The sequence below is a fragment of the Psittacula echo genome, assembly GCF_963264785.1.
Source record: "Psittacula echo genome assembly, chromosome: 4".
NCBI classification, from domain to species: domain Eukaryota; kingdom Metazoa; phylum Chordata; class Aves; order Psittaciformes; family Psittacidae; genus Psittacula; species Psittacula echo.
In genome coordinates this window covers 24,561,023-24,582,955 of record NC_137738.1, presented here as the reverse complement: position 1 = coordinate 24,582,955, position 21,933 = coordinate 24,561,023, and the positions used below count along the sequence as shown (strand labels likewise).

The window sequence follows — 21,933 nt, the reverse complement described above, 5'->3', positions numbered from 1 at the left end:
AGATTTCAAGAGGGGAACTGCATGCTAAGGGACTCTCCAGATTGTTTTCAGAACTGAATGGCAGACTGTAACCTGTCACCGAAAGGATACCTTCTTTCGATTTCGGATATCTCACTTCATTTACAGCATCTTTGACTTCTTTCCATGCATGTTCTTCACCGGCCAATTTCTCAGCATCCTGGTTAATTGAAACAAAAGCATTTGATGAGAAAAACAGTAAACTGAGAATATACATTAATGATAAAAAACAGGGTAAAAAGGTTGGCTGACAAAAGCTACTTGTGGGGATTGTATCACTGTTTTTTTGCAAATACACACACACACACAAAAAACCTAAAAAAATTTCACCTGGCTTTCATACTTACCCAGTGTTTGTAAGTAAATGAGATGATATCAAGAAAAATTAATGCAAATTTGGAAACACTGACTGTACTAACCAGTTTGCAACAAGAATTAAGATGAATCAGAAAAAAAGTAATAATAGCATGTGATTTTTTGCTATCAAAATATATTTAGCAGATCAAATTTTCTCAAAGACCTACTAGCTGATACCTCACAAATCCTCAGCCTCATCATAGAAAGGGTTTAGCAAATTATTTTGATTAACTTTGTGCTGAGTATAGAGACTTTACAAACAGTGTGGGGCTGCCTTCATCCATTACAGTTATAAGCACGAGCTTATAGGACAAGTATACCACTCAAAAAAAAAAAAAAAGCTGAATTTCGGCTTTCTTTTATAACTTACTGCTATTTTTTCCTATTCCATCAGATTCTATGAACAGCTATATTTTCCCATTGCTTTGTCATAAAAAAGGCAAAAATTATTAATGGCTAAAACAGTAAGAAGTTTCCCTTTTCAACTCTCTAGCAGTGACTAACCATATCTTAGTCAACCACTTGGAACAAACTTCTTGAAGCATCTGTAGACATGGTTAAGTATCTTGAGGGTTTTCCAAAAGCATCTTAGATATTCATTTTCCATCACTATAAGCCCTGAAATATCTTTAAAAATCTGGCCTATGGATCTGGCCTGCATTGAACAGTGCAGTTCATTATCTCTCCTTACAAAATGCCCTGCTATTCACAAAAGAGTTTTGTAAGTGCCAATTCTTGCAGAAATATTTTAAACAGAGTTCTAAAAAATTAGCCTTCGGCAGCGTTGGAAGCCTGGAGATGAACAGAAGGTGTGTGAAAATCTAACCAAGCACTTCATAATTAATAGATGCTCACTGGGCATCACAGAAGTACCTCTATTAAAAACCCTGTAATCTGTATCTGTCTAGAACTGCGTAGTTTTCTTATTCTACTCCTCCTTGTTTACCATAAATTCAGAACAGAAAATATTTACAGTGAGAATCAGCACTCACTTTCACATCTAATTTGCAGTTTTGTCTTTCCATCTGCTCCATGAAAGCAGACCTCTGTGTATTCCTGGAACGATTAAAGACTAAATCAAGATTGGTCTCAGCAGCCCCACCATTCTACAAGGACCTTACAAGTGGGGCAGCCTGACCCCACTGCATTTTTCTCATGGTCTTCCCCTACAATCAGTTCTCTGATCAAAAAGATTATGTGGAAATAATTTTGTACATAGCTGAATTTGCCACCAGAAGCATGAGGTAAACGTTAGGGCAAACAAGCTCATACTGTAGAAATTTTATCAGCACAGTTAATGTACATATCCAGCCCTCTTACAGCTTTGTGATAGACTTATAATGAATCTTAGCTTCAATGTAACCACTACCAGGTTTTAGGGGACTACATCAATTTCTGAACTCAGCTGCTGACCTGTAAAAATCTGTCTCTAAAACATCTTTGTAGATCAAGCACTACTCACTGATTGATCTAAAAAATAGGTCTGACCTGTAAGACATTAATAGTGATGTCTGTAAAACTTCAGGTTTAATGAGCTACTGAAAAAGAAAAATTCTTTTAAGCTATCTTTCCCCACTGGCCCAAGTATAATGCTCAGTTTTTTTGTAACACGTTGTAAGCCTTGCAACTAAAACCTCAGAAACATGGGAACTAGGATAGATTTATAAATGAAAGAAAAACAAAACCCACAACTATACACCAAGTTACAGACCAATGACTTAGGTCAATGCATCATTAGGGCTCACTCTGAGTACAGTGTGACTGATGGATGAATCAAGTTAAAGAGTTCATTGACATTGGACTAATCTTTCTTGTGCCATTTTTTCAGTTGCTTTCCATTGTTTTCTAGCATGTCATTAAGAACACAAAGTGCAAGGTTGGGGTCTTCTCTAACCTTTACACTAGTGCATAGGGTTAAGTCAACACTGGATTCATACCCAGGTAGAGAATGGGGAGTGTCTGTTGGACCAATAACCTCCCAGCCCTCTCTGGATTCATGGTCTTTATCCCTTTAATAAGATACTTTAGGATGGATGGAGCTGGGCAGGATGCCCAGCTCTGGCAGGATTTAAGTCACAGGTTTCAGTGAGATGTTTTCTGTGTTCTCAAGATGAGGTATTTGGGGGATTGGCTGATATAAGAACAAGCAAAGACCTGGCTAGCTGGGCCTTTTAGACTTCTACTGTTCATCAGATTTTCATACACCAAGGAAATCCTGTTCTTTCTAACCATTCTAGTTCAAAGCATGGAGGCTGCTTCCAAACAGGCAGCCAACCAGGAGGGCTTGTCACAGAGAAACTTCTGCCTTCCAGCCTAATAAGCTTTTTCCACGAAAGTTGTTCCTCTCCCTTGGACAATGCCTTGAAAGTCATGGCCATGTGATATAACTATGTCAGCTGAGAATACAAAGATACCTTGGAGTTGGAATTATGGAAATAATTGAAGTGATTAATACTTGTGCCAAACTGTTTAATTCAACCTAATAGCATAGCAGTAACAACCATGGGAGATTAAGCTTTCCGCAGAGCAAGCCCCATTCAAAGCAGCTCTTTTCAGAACATGTTCCCAGTCAAACTCCAGGTGTGCAGAGCTGCCAAAAATAAAGGAAAACAGGCTTTTTTCATCTGTAGAAAAGGAAAACCCTCGCTGAAGAAAGGGAAGAGGCTTTTTAAAATTAAGGAATGGTAACTTGTGCCTAATTATTTTCCTTATTTCTAACATTGACACTAAATATAAAGTTTGTTTAGAACAACAAAACATTTCTGTCTTGGTGTAAAAAAATAATTAGACTAGATAATATAGTCACAAAAACGTATGACAACCTTGTGATGGCTGAAACTGGCATGCTTTACAATTCAGCTTTCACACATAGAGGCGTGCTGGAGAAAACTGACAGTAGAAGTGTCGAAGGCTCACGGGGAAAGCAGAAAAGACAGCTGCAACACACACTTTTCCATAGTAAGAACACAACCTTGTAATACTTCTAATAACACAGGTAAAATCCATTGGAGGCAGAAGCATCACTGGATGTGGTAGCTGAACCCACAATCTAGAGCACAAGGATAAACAAAATGGATCCTGTGACTTATTTTGAGCAATTATTTCATATGGAAGATGGTTCCAACACCTGATTTCCTCTTATTCCAAGCATGTGCAGGGGAAACTTATTCATCAAAATGTGAGTTAAGATGCAACAGCAACATTTCAATCCCACCTCTCCATACTTCCAATACCACGGCAGGTGCTGCTACAGTTTTCTTGATTAAAAATACCTGTGGATTTGTCATCTTAATACTGAAGCTTTCTGTAATTCTCCATGGACTACCTACCCCTGATTGCTTAGACCTTTGCTTCTAATCCTTTAGAGGGAACAATTTCCAGTTATATTTGGCTCTTCTAGTAAAACAAGCTATAAGCTAAACTCTTCACACCTGACATCTCTCAAACTAAGGGCACTGTGTACCTACCCATCTTCTAGAATTTACTTAGGATACATAAAACATGGAGGCTCATCTCCATAATTCAACCAGACAAAATTCTACCCCTGAGATCCATCTGGCTCTTCAAAATGGGCAAATGCAAAATATTCTGTAAAGCAAAATTTTCCTGCCATAAAGAACCATCTTTCCTCCCCAAAATTTAACAGTAATTTTGCTGTAAAATTATTCAAGAACAAGATTAATTTTTAAAAGTATTTGCTTGAACATCATTTCTATAGCTTGTAGATCAGAAAAAAATTAGTTTCCTTCTTTTAGAATACCTCAAGCTTTTACATCCAATGATTCATTCTCCAAACTCCTAAATTTTCAGATCCTCGTTGCAATCTATGTTTCAGAAGCCTGGGAACAGACATGATCAGCTCTGCCCAATGTATCCTGTAAATGCTCATAAAAATAGACTGAGGTACACAACACTTCACTAAATGTCAATATTTGCTTTAAATATTACACAATTTTCTACAGTTTAGGTTCCATAAATGACACTTGTAAAAATGAAGTTATAACCACCTATAACGAAGCTATAACAAAAGAGAGAAATGAGAAAAAGAGGGGGTATCTGATGAAGATTATAATCTGCCTGCACAGTGATCAAATGTAAAATATTCTGTGGTTTGGGCTTTAAGTGAAAGGAAGGTTTATTATAAAAGCATTATTTCCTGAAACAGACATCAGCCCTCATAGAAATAAGCATTTGAAAATGCTCACCTATTCCATTTTCTCCTATGCCTTTGCTCCTACACTGTTTGTAGGAGTTAATTATCTCCCTATCTCTTCTGCTATTCTAGTGCCCTGAACATATCTTGTCCTTAACTGAACTCTCCTTAGAAAGGAGTAAAATCCTCAAAGTACAGATACACGTTTCTCTTTCTTTCCTGTTGCTTTACACCTCTTCTCTTTCTCTGGCTAATATTCTGTTTCTTATACTTCCTAAAAGTGATCCCTACCTACTCATTTCAAGTGCCACTGCTTTTACACGCAATGTTAGCATTCACTGTTCTTTGCTATCCCAACATTTAAAATTCTAAGTGTTAAAACGTTCTTACACGGACAGCATGTTCTCTGAAAGAAGATAACTCTCTTATCAGAACAAGCACATGCCAACCAGTCAGTGTCATTGCCTCCTCTGCCCAAATGCACTGCCACAGCCTCAACATTGCTCATCTGTAATACACTGCACCTCCAAAAATCTCCTGAACACTGAAAAGGTTGATTAAGGGCTAGTCCTCCTTTCATACTTAGGCTACAGAACAAAAATAGGACATGGATTTTCTGTCTTCTCTACAAAGTTTATCTTTCTCCTTCTCACAAATGAAGGTAGAAAAACAAGCCAGGTATTTGCCAAGGAGAAGAGCTGTGAGGCACTCCCCACCTCCTTCCACAGAAGGGAGAAGTTGGGACAGTAAATTCTGAACAATAAGAAACTCCTACATCCCTTTTTCTCCTTTCCAGCCTTCCTCCTACAAGAAAGTCAAAAAGAAACTTCATTATGTGTCTATTACCAGTGTTATGGTATCCAGTCAGTCCCACATAGGCAGAAAGGAGCAAAGCCTTGTAGGGAGTATTGGAGAGAGTAAAAAACAGGGGAACATTTTCCAGCATTTATTAGCTTCTCTTCTAAATACATAAATAGAATACAAAAGTGTAACGTAAGCATGAGCAACTGTCAGTTTTACAATGGTAAAAGCCTATAAATCATAGTTCAAACAGAAATTAGGGGTTTAATATGAAATATTATTGGGCATGGTATTTTTGCAAGACAGAAAAACCATGCTGAAGAATCATATTAGTTCCTTCTGGACACAAAATATATGACTATATAATGATAATCCTGTAAGACAGCAGTATATAATTCTGTACATTTTCTCTTTCTGTGGAAGCTTTAAAAATATCTTTACAAAGGAAGTTTTCTGGATTGTAGTATTTTAATACTTTAAAAGCTGCGGATACCTCAAATAGCTGAACATTTCATATACATTGCTGACTATGGCTTAAGATTTGCTTAATTTGTCTAATTTAAGTGGCAACAACAGATGTGCATCTGACAAAACAATTCTACCAACTTGACGGGTTCAGATCAAAAGAGGTTTTCTTAGTTTTTTTTGAAGAAGGTGTCAGAAGAGCTCAGACATTTAAATTAGGGCATGACCATTTAAAACAGATCTCTGACACATTATGCTCTGAAAGTATAAATAATGTTTTATTTCTGATTCTATTTAAAAGTGCAGCAACTACTGAATGCATGTTTCTAGTAAACTCAGTAACTCATTGTTTCATACTTTGCAGCAAAAGGAAAGCATTAAATGAGTAGAACATATTGCGTATCTTCTGAAGCTTCACTTTCAGTAAGATTAAGAAAAATGTTGAGAAAATGTGATATGGAAGTGGTTATATATTGTGGCTAAACTAAACTTGTGACTCAAGTGCTTCAGAACAAACAGGGTATGAGGGTCTGCTAGGCAATCACAGGTGCATGCAGCTACAGGCACAGCAAGAGAAAGCACACTTGAGCAGTGTCCTGAAATATCTGAGGTCACCTCTTATAAAATATTTTCAGTCTTTCTCAATTCTATAGATTGTGCTCAACTTTGAAGTCACAGCTTTGTGATGGAACAGCAGTTTGTGGTAGAGGACTGCCTGTCTTGAAGAAAAACGTATACTCACTGGGAAGCACAGATTATTGTGATACATTTTTGTATACTGGATGTATTTGTATACATATTTGTATATTGGATGAAGTTTAAAATCAGAATCAAAGACCCACCATCTCTTATTATGAGGATCGTGGTTTACAGAAGCCTGCAGATTCAGCTGAGGATTTCACTTTTGACAGTGCACTTTGTTAAGAATTACAAGTATGTGAAATGATCGGTGAAGAGCTCTGTCATGATTCAAGATTTACACGTAACTTCTGAAGTTTCAAAAACTCCCCTTCTCTGGCCCGTGAAAAACAATGCCAGCTCTATAAATGCCAGTTCAACTATCCTTTCCAACCCACATAAGTTTGTCCTCACCAGCAGCTGAGCTGTCACAGGAGAAGGCCTTGTGTTTTCTGTCATATGGCTCTGAATACGGTGGATGGGACACATGGCAATTCCAAAACTATTCTGTCTGTGAATAAAAACAATGTCGTGTTCCCTGTGAGGCTATTAGGAATGGGTGAACTTATTTACTTTTTATTTTTTTTAATTCTGGAAGTAAAATAAGACACATTGCAGTTGGATGCCATACTGCAGCTGTGCAGTACGTTGCTCAGCATTAGGCAGGCTGCATTACCTCGCATAATTGATATCAGCTCTTCATGGATTACTGACTCCGGTGTCTGTGAGTGCAAAAGAACTACAGAGGCTAGTCATATTTTAAATTGTATAGGTATTGGAAGAATTAAGTTGTCCACACCTTTCATGTTTAAGTGCTCTGCTTAGGCATTCTAATCAAGATGAAGGTTTTTGCACACCCTGCATACAATTAGTGCAAAAAACCCAAGCACCTTAACATGGTAGTATGAATAATCTTCCCTTAGCACTACACAACTTAGTTATGTTACAATATTAACTTGGAAAATTTAAAAAGAGGCATCAAAAACAACTGTGGGAAATTTATTAAAATTAGATGCTTTTAAGAAAGATAAACTTAAGATCAGCAAGTCCATTTTAAGAAGTCAGTTTAACAAAATTATATGGGACTAAGATATGTTTATCCCCAAAACATCTTAGATATAACTAAGTCTAAAAGTATAAGGTAACAAGGGAGCAAACAGACTAAAAGTTCTCAGCCTATCCAGTTGCAATTCCAGTATCTGTTAGGCTCATAATTCTGCATACCAAAAGCAGTAATTGCATTTCTGTTGGACTCATACTCCACTCTTATCCACTTCAATTCCACTTCAGCTATTAATTTCTGTGATTTTTTTTAGGTACACACATTTTTAAACAGTCTTTTCAAAGACCACTGCATCTGTATATTGTATATTAAAGAGGCAATCTCATAAATATTTTGTAGTGAAGCAAACTGACATCCCACTTCCTACTGACTCCCCTGCTTATAGATTCAAGGGTCACATTAGCCTTCTTTGCCAGATGTTTTCCATTTCTGTTCAGACAGCCATGCTCAGATTCATCTAACCAAACGTAGACATTTGGGCTACCTTTCTATTTGACAGAGAAAAAGAAGTATTCTTAGGGTATAATTTGTATTATCCTAAAGCAGGCTTCTAAAATACGTTAGATGAATAACAGTCGAAGTGTGTCCATTTTTCTTCAGTTTATCCATAAAGGAAGTCTGAAGTAACTAGCTCAGATGCTGACATTTACATTGTAGCTGTCTGTGATTTTCGTGAAACAAATCAAAGCTGCAGATCCCATTTTCAGGTGTGGAACATGTGTTCTACCCTTACAGTGATGGTGCATTTTATTTCAATAGGTCTCATTTATCAAGCAATTCCAGTTACTCTGCATTATTTACCTATTCTCTGAGTCTTTGTCATCCACAAGTTTTACTGGCAATGATTTTGCAATTACTTCCAATTCATTCATGAAAATACTGGGTACTGTAGAAACAGGGTTATTATAGACACACTCTGAAACTATGTGGTAAGCATTATACATACGACCGATGATTATGGTGATTTAATGTTTAAATGTGTTGTCAGAACAATCTTTAGAGTGCATATATATTTAGAGTGTGTATATATATGTTTGAATTTCTGTAGTAAAAGACACCAAAAAAAGCTCAAAGCTTTCATTAGTCTCGAATATCACAGCCCAATGTACTTTTTAAAGACCAATAATGCTCACAGATCAAGTGGTATTATTAAAGCTTTTCTGTTTTACTTGCACTCTTTGTGACAAAAACCTAAGCAAATAACATTACATACAGTATTTCTTTTCTCAAAAAGCAGCATACAAGGACGCTAGGATACTTAGTAAGAAAGCAAGATAGTAGCTAAAGAGATCTGTCAAAATATAAACAATATACAGGACTAAGCAGCTAAACCTCACCATACCATTTTGCCTGGACCTGGAGACTCTTCAGATGAAAGGCACATGCATTTAACACACCATGAAGTCGTTTCAGTTACGCATTGGTCAATCAGGTCCTGACCAAAACATCTCCCATATTGATTCTTAAACTAAGTCCCCTAAATATTACTATTACCTTTGGTGAAAAGGAGTCATAATTACACAAGGTCTATCCTAGTTCCTTTCATTGCCTTTCCTCCATTCTGTTTTACAGGATACTTATAAAACACAGCTCAGGCCCCTGGTGATGATTAGCACTTTGTAGACCCATGATCCCAATGTGTACTTCCACTCCAACAATGGAAGTTGTGGTTTATTCCATGAGCAATAGGACTGAGTTTTGTGTCTGTGACAGTACTGCCTTTATAAATCTCCTAATTTCAGGAGTTCAGATCTGACTGCAAAATTCCCATCTAAACTACATAGCTTACAAGCTGAAATAAAAAATTATTGGACCATTGGAAGAGCAATAAATATCACTATTTATCAACTCAAAAAAGCCAGAGGATGAGAGGAAGACGGGAAAAGCAAAGTGCTTACAGTTTAGCATCAGAGAAAATAGGGCCTTATGCCAGACCACCTGGAAGTTCTTGGCACATTTGTAATTCCACTGTAGTTTCCAGCACCAGTCCAAAAACACCCTGTGGGTAATTCAGTTACCTGAGGAAGGATACTGTTCAGCCTAATCCCTATTAACCATGAGGCTGGTATTTTAGACTGTCTTAAATATTACATGCTTGCTAAAGCAATCTCTTGGTCTACCTTACCAAACAAACTGACAGCTATAAGGCAAATCTATTTTATTCCTGAATTCTGCAACCTGTTGAGACACAGAATGCCACTGAGGACATTTAGTGGCTCAAAAGACATATGTAGGTCCAAAATCAAGGATATTTAGATATTCACAATGCATAATCCAATCCACATTCATCACTGCATTATGTACTTAAGTTTAAATGCATGCACATTTAAACTTAATATTTATGCAAATGGCTAAAGACTTCACTAAGTAGAGGCGTAACTATTTGTGTGTCAAAGTTCAATTTACGTTTCAGTGATTTGAAGAATTTGTTCCCACTGAATTATTGGTTCTAACTTAAGATATATTGTCATGAAGTTACACATTAGTTTGAACACTAATATCAAAACAATTTATTATCTTAATGCATGGTATACCGCATGATAAAATGGTAGCTATAAAAATTACATTTTTTAGTGCATACTGCAATTTAAAAATAACATATTTACTGCAGCATATGTTTTCTGAATGAATGGGCATAAAATACAGGGAATTTAGGGTTTAGAAAAGCACATATAACATGGTTAAGATCATACACAGCTGATCAGCCTACTCTATACCTTAAAATATTTGACAGATCTCAAAAGTGAAAGTGGCAACTCCTAAACTTCTGGTAAAAATGGACTGCCCTAACTCACTAGCATGTTGGTTGAATATTCAGTGTCAATGCTCAAATCCACACTTACAAGTCTGTAGGAATTTTAAAGTCATAAATAAAAAAAGGATTAATTAATTTTGTACAACTGCAGCTCTTAAGAGAGTATCTTGATTTTCCTCCTCTACAATTTTGCCAACAAATTTGATCATCTCCTAGATGAATACTAGTTTCATCTTTAAAAGATGTTGTATAGAGTTTCAGTCATTTCAAGACCTTCTACTTTGGAGAATTTTTATTGTCTATCTTCTAACTAGCAGCAATTTCAACCAGTAGAGGTGCTTCCAGTCTTTAAGACAAGCAGCTAGAAACACTTCATAAGACAATTGAAACAAACAAACAAAACAAACTGGTTCCAGAACCTTTCTAGTACTCTATTATTCTGATTCAATAATACAGACATTTTAGTCATTGTCACAAAAAAAAAAGGAAAATGGCCACATCCCAGAGAATGAAAAAGACATTCTCTAAAATGTCATAATGTCACAGAAACTATTATAAGATGCCTGAATATTCTCAGGCCTTAATTTTCTGTTTGAATAACTGTCATGCAGCTGGTTCCTGCTGACTGCCACTATTACAAGTTTTTATGTGCCTCAGCAACCAGTGGTGACCAGCCAAGGCGATTCAAAGCAAGGACCAGTAGCACAGATCACAAAACATGTACTTAAAGTTTGATATCTTGACTCACATGCAAGCAACTGCTTATGGGACCTGCTGGAACAACATCATTTGGTGATACATTCTCTATATTGGATTTCCAATTTTTCAAAACAGTTCATGGTGCTACTGATATATTTCTCTGTCTCCTGAGAAGTACTCTTCACTAATCACTTAAAAACACTCATCACTTAAAAACAGAGATAATGTTCTCCTAAAATATTTTTCTCAGTCAGATGGATGAGTGTCACCTCTTGAAAAGCATACTATCTTATCCGCTCCTTTTTAAATTTCTTTGGAGGGTGAAGATTTAGGGTAGGAGAGAAGAAGCTCACTTTGCACGGATCCCCACTTTCATTAACCAAATGCAAGGTACTAGGAACTGAACTTCACACTATCTTTCTCTCAACTAAATGCCTATGAATTCAAGCTACTGTATTATTAGGCAGTAACATCAAAAGCTTTCAAAGATTAGAAAGATGACTTCTGTGTATGTGAATGATGCAAATTTCACATAAAGTTTACACTAGAAATATTTTGAAAGTAAAAATCCAGTTGTCTAGATATTATCAAAGGAAGTGAAGAAACTTTCATTTATATCCAGCACTTGTCAGAACTAAGACAAAGATTCATACCTTATGAGTTCTAAAGCAATATGATGTAGCAACATCTTTTTCTTAATGATTGTGGTCAGCTAAATTTTGGGAAGAGTTGTGATATACTGTTTTACCACACTGCCCAATTCAAATCACCATTTGCAGTGTAATCGACAGCTTTCATACAATTTACTGAGCAACCTTGTGGAAAATGACAGGATACCCTGCAATGGGTCAACAAATCACACAGTGCTCTGCTGTAACTCACATGGCTGGAGTAAATTCAGCCTTTTCAAGCCTTCTGCCTTCTACACAACAAAAAGTTCCTATGTGTGTCTAAAAATAAAGCTCACAAATGCAAAACTTACAACTACAGCTTTAGTTACTGCACTGTTGTGATATTAATTAAATTCATGGCAAGAGACTGGTGTGCCATAATAGTGATTTTTAAATCCAAAGCATTCAGTCTGTAGTTTTACAGTCTCAAAAATTATTTACTTCCTTGCTATTCAGGTGAGCTAATTCTTGCTTTAATAGACCTCAGAGGATATTCGTTAAGGACTGGAATTGGTATAGGCACTGAAGAGCCTTATTTTGTTTTTCTCAATCTATGGTGCTTAGTATGAATTCAGCCAAAGCCCCACATCTATTTTATGGAAGGAGATATGAAACAAAGCTGTATATAACTTACCAAAGATCACAAAATAAATAGCAGCAAAAGACAAGTACCACCACCATGTACTGTATGTATAATACGTTGCTCACTAAAAGGTACAATATCTTTAAAATTGTTCCCATGTGATCAATGCATGTATGTATGCATATACATATACGCACACAATATTGCTTTCCCCATTAAGACTTGTTTTTACCTAGTGTAGATACATGGCCACTTCACCACAAAAAAGTAATCACAGTGAAATGGATCACAGAACACACTGTTCCTCCTAGCAAGTGGACAGGCTAAGGAGATTGTTTAGTTTATAGAATTAACAATGGGGCAAATTACCAGATGAAAACCTGGACTACTAGATTAAATTTTTTTTCCAGACTTCTTTTAACCCATTCTTGATCCACACACTGTAAAAACATGATCTTACTTCAGAGCCCACTGTGCACAAGTCTGCCTTACAAAACCACTCATTATTCCTCTTCTCCGGAATTATCAGAGAGCTACAGCAATAGGTATAACAATAAAGCTAATCTTTTGTTTTACCATGTATTTACACCTACTGCATATGTAGTACTTAATTCCAGTGATTTCCAGGCATTGTATAGGCAACAACTGATCTCACAAAAAATATACCGTAAGAAAGGTGAGATTTATTAGCACAACTTTCAGCTAAGGAAAATAAAACAAAAAGACAAACCACCTAACATTGTAAAGAAAGTTTATAGTATACAATCAGGCTGGCATAAGGAACCAGAAATTTGGAGTATGAATAAAGTATATTCAGAATGTGAAGAGAAAGACATGAGATGCACTGATACGAAGAAGGGGCATCATAGGAACTACAATTGAAAAAAGATGTCTTTCCAGAACAAAAAAGATTCCTCTAGACTAGTTTTGGTTGGTATCTTCAAGAGAGAACGCGTTTGGAAATGACAAAAGTTTTCACTGAAATTACTTGAAGATTGCAAAAAAAAATTTCAGTGAAGCAATAAAATTGTGTGCTATTTCAAGTTACGCACAAATTTGCTGATAAAGAGTCCTTTTCCTTCATGTTTTCTTCCTCCATATTGGTGTGACTCAGAATGTTTGTAGACTTTATTGTTGCTATTATTTAAACCTGGCAGTATCGGAATCACAGCTACACTGTTCTGCAGGCTTTTAGACCATACAGAGTAAAAAGAGTACTCACGTCAAAGAGCTGAGACTCTACTGGGAAAGAAAACAGTGAAATAGAAGGATCAAAACATACAGCATGACAGCAAAGGCTGAAGCTGTAATCAGCCCACATACTGTTGATGTCCTGGTTTGGGCCTTTAAAGGTAAATGGTAAAATTCATTCCTTGTCAGAAAAGCATTTAGTTTACATCCACAGAACTAATGAGAAAAGGTATTTCCACTCATTTTCATTTCCTTTTTCTTTAAAATTCATAGCCCATTAGTTAAAATATATACATGGGAAGAAAAAGATCCATGCTCCTATTTCTTTTTGATTTGGAGCAGGAATCTAGAAATAAATAAATATGGTGAACTGTCTGTATCCTGGACTCAATGGAACTTCACCCATTGCCTGAAGCACTAACAGAATTGTGGGGTTCCCTTTCCCCATAGGGAGTGCTCCAACACCTACAATAAAATATCATTCTTGCTCTGATCATTTTGTCCAAAGTAGAAGATCTTCAACAGGAGCGATTTTTGAACCCAGTAAAGTGAATCCTACTCAATCCAGGAAACTCTGCAGTTTAAAGTTGTGATTTCTTTTTTTTTTTTTTCCCCTGAGATGGGATCTGAATTAAAACCTATCAAATTTCAAGTAAATTACCAAATTCATGGGATTTAAAAAGACCAAACATCCTGCAGAGTAAAAGAAAGTGACTGATAAACAAATCAGGAAAAAGAACCCAAATTCAAGATTCTCCCCTTAAGTACTACTGATATTAGAAACCACCTTCTCAGGCTGAAGCACACAAGGCCTTATGGCAATCTCAGTGAAAGAGAATTCAGAGACTCAAGATCAGATAAAGCAACAACTGGCTTCAAGATATATTTGGGAAAAAACTGTGAACTAGTCTCCCCAAAATCACTGCAGGAAAAAGTGTTTGAAAAATTATTTGTCTGATCTAGTCCTATGCTTTACATTACTATTGTTTCTCTCAGTATATTGTATCTTCTATTTGCTTATTTTAGATTGCTAACACAGAATAAGACTTTTCTGCTTATCATTCAGCAGAGACCAAATAGTGACTGCTATAAGAATGACACCATCTGAAAAAAAGGAAAGAACAGTAATAACTAGTTCTAACAACGCCCCAAAGAAGCTAGATGTCTGGAAATGGGCAACACTTCTAGCCACTACAGCCTGAAACAGTAATGAGAGCAGGCTCTCTCCTCTTGGCAAAAGAGTATTTCTGCTTAAAATATCTGCTAGAAGATTCATATTCCCTTTCAGATTGCTGTGTCTGAAAGGTATGAGATTCTGGTCCACTTAGATGAGCAGAAAGACAGAATCCTATGAGGGTGCCACACTTCAACATTGCCTCCAAATATGAACTTGTTGGACTAAATTGATACATTTCCCTGTCAAGGATCTCCTGAACAAGCAAGAAGTCTGCATAAAGTCTTGAACTCATGTCTGTTTATAAGACCAGCAGTATCTTTTCTGTGACCTTTGACAACCCAAGAGAGCTTCAGCTAACTGCTGCCAAATCATGACCAAAGCACATTGAGGTGGTCCTGAAGCAACTGGGTGGCAAGTTGTCATGGAAAAAATGACCATAGTCTGTTTGCCACTGCCTGTGGGACTTCCCTTTGATAGAAAAAAAAAGTACAATGTTGAAAGGTGAAAGAAACCTCTGAAGTCACATAAGAAATACTAAGAAGCTGAAGAGATGATGCCTTTGTTAGTGAACAAGACAGCCCAGAAATCAGAAGTTGTTGCCTTGGGGATTAGTGTCATTTTTGGCACTACTGAAAAAGAAAAGCCCTCTGTCCTTGGAAATACATCCCAAGAGACTGAAATCCTCTGAAAGGGAACAGAAGAGTGTTAGACTGACTGTTGGATTTCAGGAACCAATCCAGGATTTATGTCACTACCAAATATCTTGCCAGAAGGAAGGAACTGTTAATCAGCCTATGGGAATCTATGGAAAGAATCAGCACTGTGTCCCAGTGGGCTGCTAATTACTACCACTGTCTTTTGTAAGTACAGATTTTGTGAACATTGGGCTGAAAGGGTAGGTGGCTGAAATATGACTGAGCTCTGGCTTGGCTTCCTTCTCTAGTTTGCTTCAAAGGCAGTTCTAGTGGCAAAACAGTAAAAAAGATGAGGAATTAACAGATGACTTCTAAATAAATGATTGCAAACTCTATTCTGCTAGAAAACAGATTAAACCAGCATTTTGTTACAACAACATCCTGATATATACTTTTTTTTAACACGCCTTTAGAACCTTAGTACTTAACAAGTGCCTTATAATCATGACTAGAGATACAGATGCTCCTACTTTATTCTTTGCTTTGATCAAGTGGGTTATTTTCTGTTAGCTGTATGAACAGATTTGTTTTCAACAACAGTATTCAATCTTTGCTTACCAGACTTCATCTTTTGAATTAATTTGGAGATCTCATCTTTAATATTGTATGTGGAAGATCAAGTGAGAACCTAAACGCCTGAAAATAAATCAATATTGGGGAAACTGGGACACAAACTTCTGGAATTAGACAATTCAGCAATTTACAAAGGCATTTCGTATCATATAGATTTGTATTTCCTGTGTCCTAAATATATGCTCCCTGAAGGAGGGTGATATTTTTGTAATAACATCAGTACAGTGATCTTACATGAAGCATTTACATGCTAATTCAAAACAGTCAATAATAATAGTTTTAATATAAAAAGGTCTCTGTTATTTAAGCACATGTTCTTCAGTGGTATGGATATTCACGTTTGGTGTCAGCAAATGTGAAAATGTGTGAATTCTCTCCTTGGCCATATTCAAGAATCTCTCAAAAATGTTAGTAAGGCAAGTCAACCATCAACATAAGCTCTAGGAACAAATTTTATTAAACTTATGTAAAATACCATTTATATTTGATGAAATTCCCAAACTACAGTTGTGGTGTTTCCTAGGATAGGAAAAGATTGCTGAATCTTCTAGCAGGTTTGGGAACTTAATCAGTGTTTTTTTTATAGAAGAGCTGGTGGCTGTGTGGAGGTGCAATACGAGCTGCAGAGTTGCAGGTGACATTTTTATGTGGCTATAGATGGCCTGGCTGCTGTTCATGTGACCTAATTTTGAGAGCCCTTGAGTTGGAAACTGGACTTGTGATATTCTCTACCAAAACTCAGAATGCAATATAAGTATTAGGCAAAGCAACAAACTGATTAAATGAATAACATACTTACTGGCACTACATTATTATTAACTTTGGCAACTATCAAATAGTGGCCAAATATAAAAACAATTCAGATTTAAACCCATTGCTTTTGACCTTGTAATAAATAAAAACCTTCCAAAAACCAAGCTAGACTAAAATAGTAAATCCTGGTTCCAAAGGAGAAAGACGACTCTTAACAAAGTGATTCTATAAGCACAAATGTCCCCGAAATCCTTGGCTGAAAACGTAGAACATGAACAATATTCTGGCTCATGACTGTGGAAAAAACTGTTCTCCATTTAAAATGTTTGTCATCAATGTAATCCTATCTTTAATTATAATTAATACAAGGGACTTTTATGTGCTGGAATGATAAAACATTGCCAAGAGTTCAGCTTTTAGGAAGGCACACATTTCTGAATTACAGTGGAGATTGATCTTCAAATGGAACAAATAATAACATATAAAGCGGTCAGAGGTACAGTGAACTGAAGACATTACAGTAGCAATAACAAACTGCTACAGCCAGGAAATATTCCATGAGTGACTTTTAGAAAGACATGGTTTTTTTCCCTCTTCTAGTTACTGATTTGATTTTTTTCCCCCAAATTTTCCCAAGATCAATTAAAAGTATTGTTTAGATTTGTAGCTGGTGCAATTTAATTTGGCAGTAACTGTACTACCAAAAGGTTCACCTTAATCTTATCTCACCCCGTTTGCACTGCTGTGTTAGCACTTGCTACTCCTCCCTTCTCAAATCAGCAGCCAGGCTGCTTGATCAGTTGCTAAAAGAGGTGGGCCACCATTATACTATGACCTCTTAGAATCAAAAGGCAGCTGACATTGAGGCCCAGGCAACAAGAATTATTTGAGATCCTCAGGTCCAACTAGTTGCCACTGTTTGCCTCCATATTTTCTCATCCTTGATGACAGCTACGCACCTGGATTATTCCATGGCTGTGCTCACAGTTGGAGAGGCAGATAGAAAACTACTACTGTATAGCAAACAGAGATTCACTTTGAAGTCTTTTCAACAGTGACCAGTGAGGAACATTTTTTGTCACGATATACAATACAATTGTGACTGCACAGCCATGGACCTCTCCATCTGGTCTGCACACACCGAGTGTGCATCAGTTGAAGTCAATGCTCAACTTCAAGAACTTCAGAAAGGTCCCTGTGGTTGGGCTGCAGCCTCTTTCAGTATGCTTGAAATGCAGCCTTTGCCATAATATAGTCCCAGATCTAGATAATTGTGCAAGTGAACTCTTGCACAAGGCAGTGGTTAGAGAAGATTCTTATGCTGTGTGGAGTTGCTGTACCTAGCCAGAAAGACCAAGTGACTATGAATTTTGAAGTCATTGCTGGCATAAGAGTGTATTTTGCTGTTTTATATAGCTGTGACATGAAATATTACATTAAATGAGAAATAAAGAATATTTCTTCATAGATAAGTTGCCTTTTAAACCATAGTTCATCAGAGACCTGAAATACTACAAAAAAAGCCCTAGCAGAATTGTAACCTAGAATGGCAAAAGAGCACTTTGCCACATTACTTGTTTTTATGCAAAATAAACTGTGATTGTATTATGATGTAAATATGTCCTGGGTTCAGCAGTAACAGTCATTTTTCTCCTTTTAGTAGCTGATGCAGTGATGTGGTTTTGACACAGTGGTTTTGACACAGTCTTGACACATTGGGTGCATTCCCAGTGTGGTCATCACCTCTATACTTTGTGAGGAAGCAGACACAGGACACCTGACCCAAACTAGCCAAAGAGGTATTCCATACCACAGCACGTCATGTCCAGTATATAAACTGGGGGCAGTTACCCAGAAAGGCAAGATCACTGCTTGGGTCAGGCTGGGTATCGGTTGGCGGGTGGTGAGCGGTTGTAATCTCTTCCCTTGTTATTTCCCTTATCATTATCATTACTGGAGTTAGCAGCAGTGATTTGTGTTATGCCTTAGTTACTGGACTGTTCTTATCTCAACCCGTGGGAGTTACATTCTTTCGATTCTCCTCCCCATCCCTCTGGCAGCAGGGGAAGGAAATGGGGGGAGTGAGCAAGCAGCTGCGTGGTTCTGGGTTGCTGGCTGGGTTTAAACCACGACAAAATACTATCAGAGTTTAATCATTTTTAGCGCAAATAACAGCGAAGAAGCAGTGATACTGGCTGTAAGATACATCTGTCTACAGCAGCAGCCAGAGACAAATGCTTGGAGTATCAAATAAACAGATTTTACTCACAGTCTGGATGTTAGCATGTTGAAACCAACGTAATTGCAACTGCATTCTGCTATCCACGTCAGCACAAAAACATAATAATGTGATTCTTGATTTTGTGTTTATATAGACTTCATGGAGCAGCACAATTCATCTCACCCAAACTTATCTGTCTAAAGAGTGGATATTTACTTGAAGGCACTCCTTAAACCTCTTATAACCAATCCAGTTTTCTTAGATTTCTACTACATGACAGTATGAATGAGCTCATTGTCTTTTCTTTGGGTACAGAGAACGGCTAAAAACTGGCTTAGATTAGATATCTAACTAAAGTTAGGAGAAATTATAGCATTTTGTAGGCTAAATCTTTTATTTGATCATGTATATAATGACTCTGAAGTAAAACATTACCCTCTTTTTTGTTTGGGTGGTTTGACTTTTTGTTTGTTTCTTTCTTTCTTTTTGTTTTGTTTTGGTGTTGTGTGGTATCTAATCCTGTGACAATGGGAACTGGATAAAGCACACAACTAAACCTCAAACCATTTCATTTCAAGGAATTATTCTCAATAAAACAAATCCAGCACTTAATGCTAAAGGACCTTAGAAAATTTACCATCTTTATTATCCTTTGGACGTCAGAATACACAGCAGAAGTACAAACTGCTGTATTTGGGGAAACTGAGCAAAACAGAGCTTCACCAAACACTTACAAAAATGGTCCCGATATAAAGACTGATCTAGTTGCTACTCAAAAGTCTGTTCAGCTCCAATTGAAATGGTATCTTCTCACTAATTTTGAAAAATAAGGGCAGGGTCTTGGAAAACACGAAGGTTGATTTTGAATAAAATTAATTACCCAAGGTCACTTACAAAGTCAGTCACTGACTTGAGAACTGAAACTTGATGCCATCTTCCTTCTTCACTTGGGCATGTAAGACTAAATGAACAAGGATTTAGAAAATACAGCAAGAGACATAAATTTCATCGATAAGAAACTTGCAAAGTATTTTTGTGAATATGAATAAATAAGTATATATGTAGCTAAGTACTAATACATGTAAAGTTTATACACCCTTCATGGCAACTTAAATGTGTACTTCCCACACATTACTTTTAAAGGATTACAAAATGTGTAGTATCAAAGCTACAATGGAAATTACTTGCCCTACACTTTTACCATAAATTGAAGTGTGCACCTCAGGAGTGATTCCTCTGCTTTCAGTAGTATGTAGTTTGTGTTCAGCAGCTGGCAGGCACACTTAGCAAGACTGGAATTTGAGAGTAAGAAGAATCTACAACCTCTATAAGTGTTTGTTAGAAAAAGAATTCCAGATTTTTTGCTGAGATGACTACAACTGAAAAAATCCTCAACACCTAAGAACTTACTTGAAGGCATAAAGCTTCTCTTAGCCAAGCTGGAATGTGCATTTTTACCTGTAACAAAGATTTATGAGATGGACTGCTGTTGACTAAGCCATCATATTTGCAAACCGATGTTGTAATATAATCAGCTAACAGTAAACTCCCATATTTACTGAATCACAGTGTTGACTCTGCTACCCTTGATGACCCAAAACTGCTGCTGTTGCCAAAGTGTTGCCAAAGACTTTGCCTTTTAGAATTTTTCCAAGATGCCTTGGAAATTTGTCTCGGTATCTGAGGTATTTCAGCAGGGATATTATTGGATAATTTTGCCAACTGATGACTTTCAAGCATCTAAATCCAGCCATTCTGTAATTTTAAAAACAGTATTTCTGAAAATATTATTTCCCACTGTAGCTGAGCTGCAATGTTATATGACTTGCAGCTTACAGTGACAGAGATCAGTGGAAAAAACCCCACACTGTTTCCAAGTTAGTCATGTAAACAGTTGCATTTATAAAATCTCTGTCACAGAGAACTGAAACACAGTACTATAAGCACTACTGCAGACTATATCTAATCATCCTAGACTGAAGCTGAGGGTAAAGATGTCTTCTTCATATACATCAATAGACCTCTCTATGTTTCCTCATTGTAGAGAAGAGGAAAATACAGAATCTCAGAGCACAGTCACAAAGAGCTTTCCAAACAATATCATCCCCACGGGGAATTTTGCCAATGGACAAAAAAGATCTATATAATATGAACTTTAACCACAATTACAAATTTCAAAGAGAAAAAATAATTAATTTTAACCTACATATTAGATTATTGTTTTCATCAATATATGCACATATAATTTCACCACAATATTTTTTGATGTTGTATGTTGACTGTTAACAGTGAAGTGTACTTCAGACTGTGGATCTTGTTTCTTAAAATATTCCACATGCTGAATGGTCTTTACACTACTTGTCTACCCTGTCACAAACTGTTAAGCAATCTTTAAAGAATCTTTAGCCTGCTTAGTTTTCTTAATTGTCTCTGCATCCGCAGGGTTGCCCTTCCCCAAAACTAATCTAAGACTTCACAGCACTTCAGCGAGCATCTTTAAAAGAAAGACAAAAGTAGGTCTTTCTTCACTTCCCTTCATTGCCTCTGAGCAGCACTTCAGCAATCTTTATCAGGCACAGAATGCCACCAAGTTTTGCACATGGACAGGAAGTAATTTAGCATTATGTCATAAGCCTGAAACTTTTCTGTGTTCTTTTTTTTTTGAACAGTTTACTGATAAACCAAAGTATACATTATGTATTCAATGGGTGTGCATTGGCTTAAACAAAACTACACACACAACTGTCCTACCCAACACAGAATTTAAACATTTTTTCCTTTTTTAAAAATTTTGAGCTGTACAGCAATTATTTCAGGAATCATATCATGGTCCATTTTCATCAACACCAATTTTACCATTCCTAATCTCCTGGGAACACATTTAGCTATGGCATATAACTCACACAAACCAGGTATTTCTGCAAATAAGAAAAAGTGTACATATAACTAGAGACAAAGTGCACAAACTGCTTTGAAGACAGCCTTGTTTTGCGTATTCCATTTGATCTCTCATCCAGCTTGGGAGCCAAAATTATTCTGAATCCTAGTAAAAAGTCACACCAAACAAAATTTTATCTACT

General features: G+C 36.7%; 1 protein-coding gene across 1 annotated transcript in view; it reads right to left on the bottom strand.

Moving 5' to 3' along the window:
* The window catches only part of SMYD3 (SET and MYND domain containing 3), a gene marked incomplete at both ends in the record, with an annotated part of 423,278 nt that overhangs the window by 57,517 nt on the left and 343,828 nt on the right, over positions 1 to 21,933 (bottom strand). The window contains one exon of the mRNA XM_080614921.1: positions 91 to 178. Within this exon, the coding sequence (XP_080471047.1) occupies positions 91 to 178 (88 nt within the window). The remainder of the gene's footprint in view (positions 1 to 90; positions 179 to 21,933) is intronic.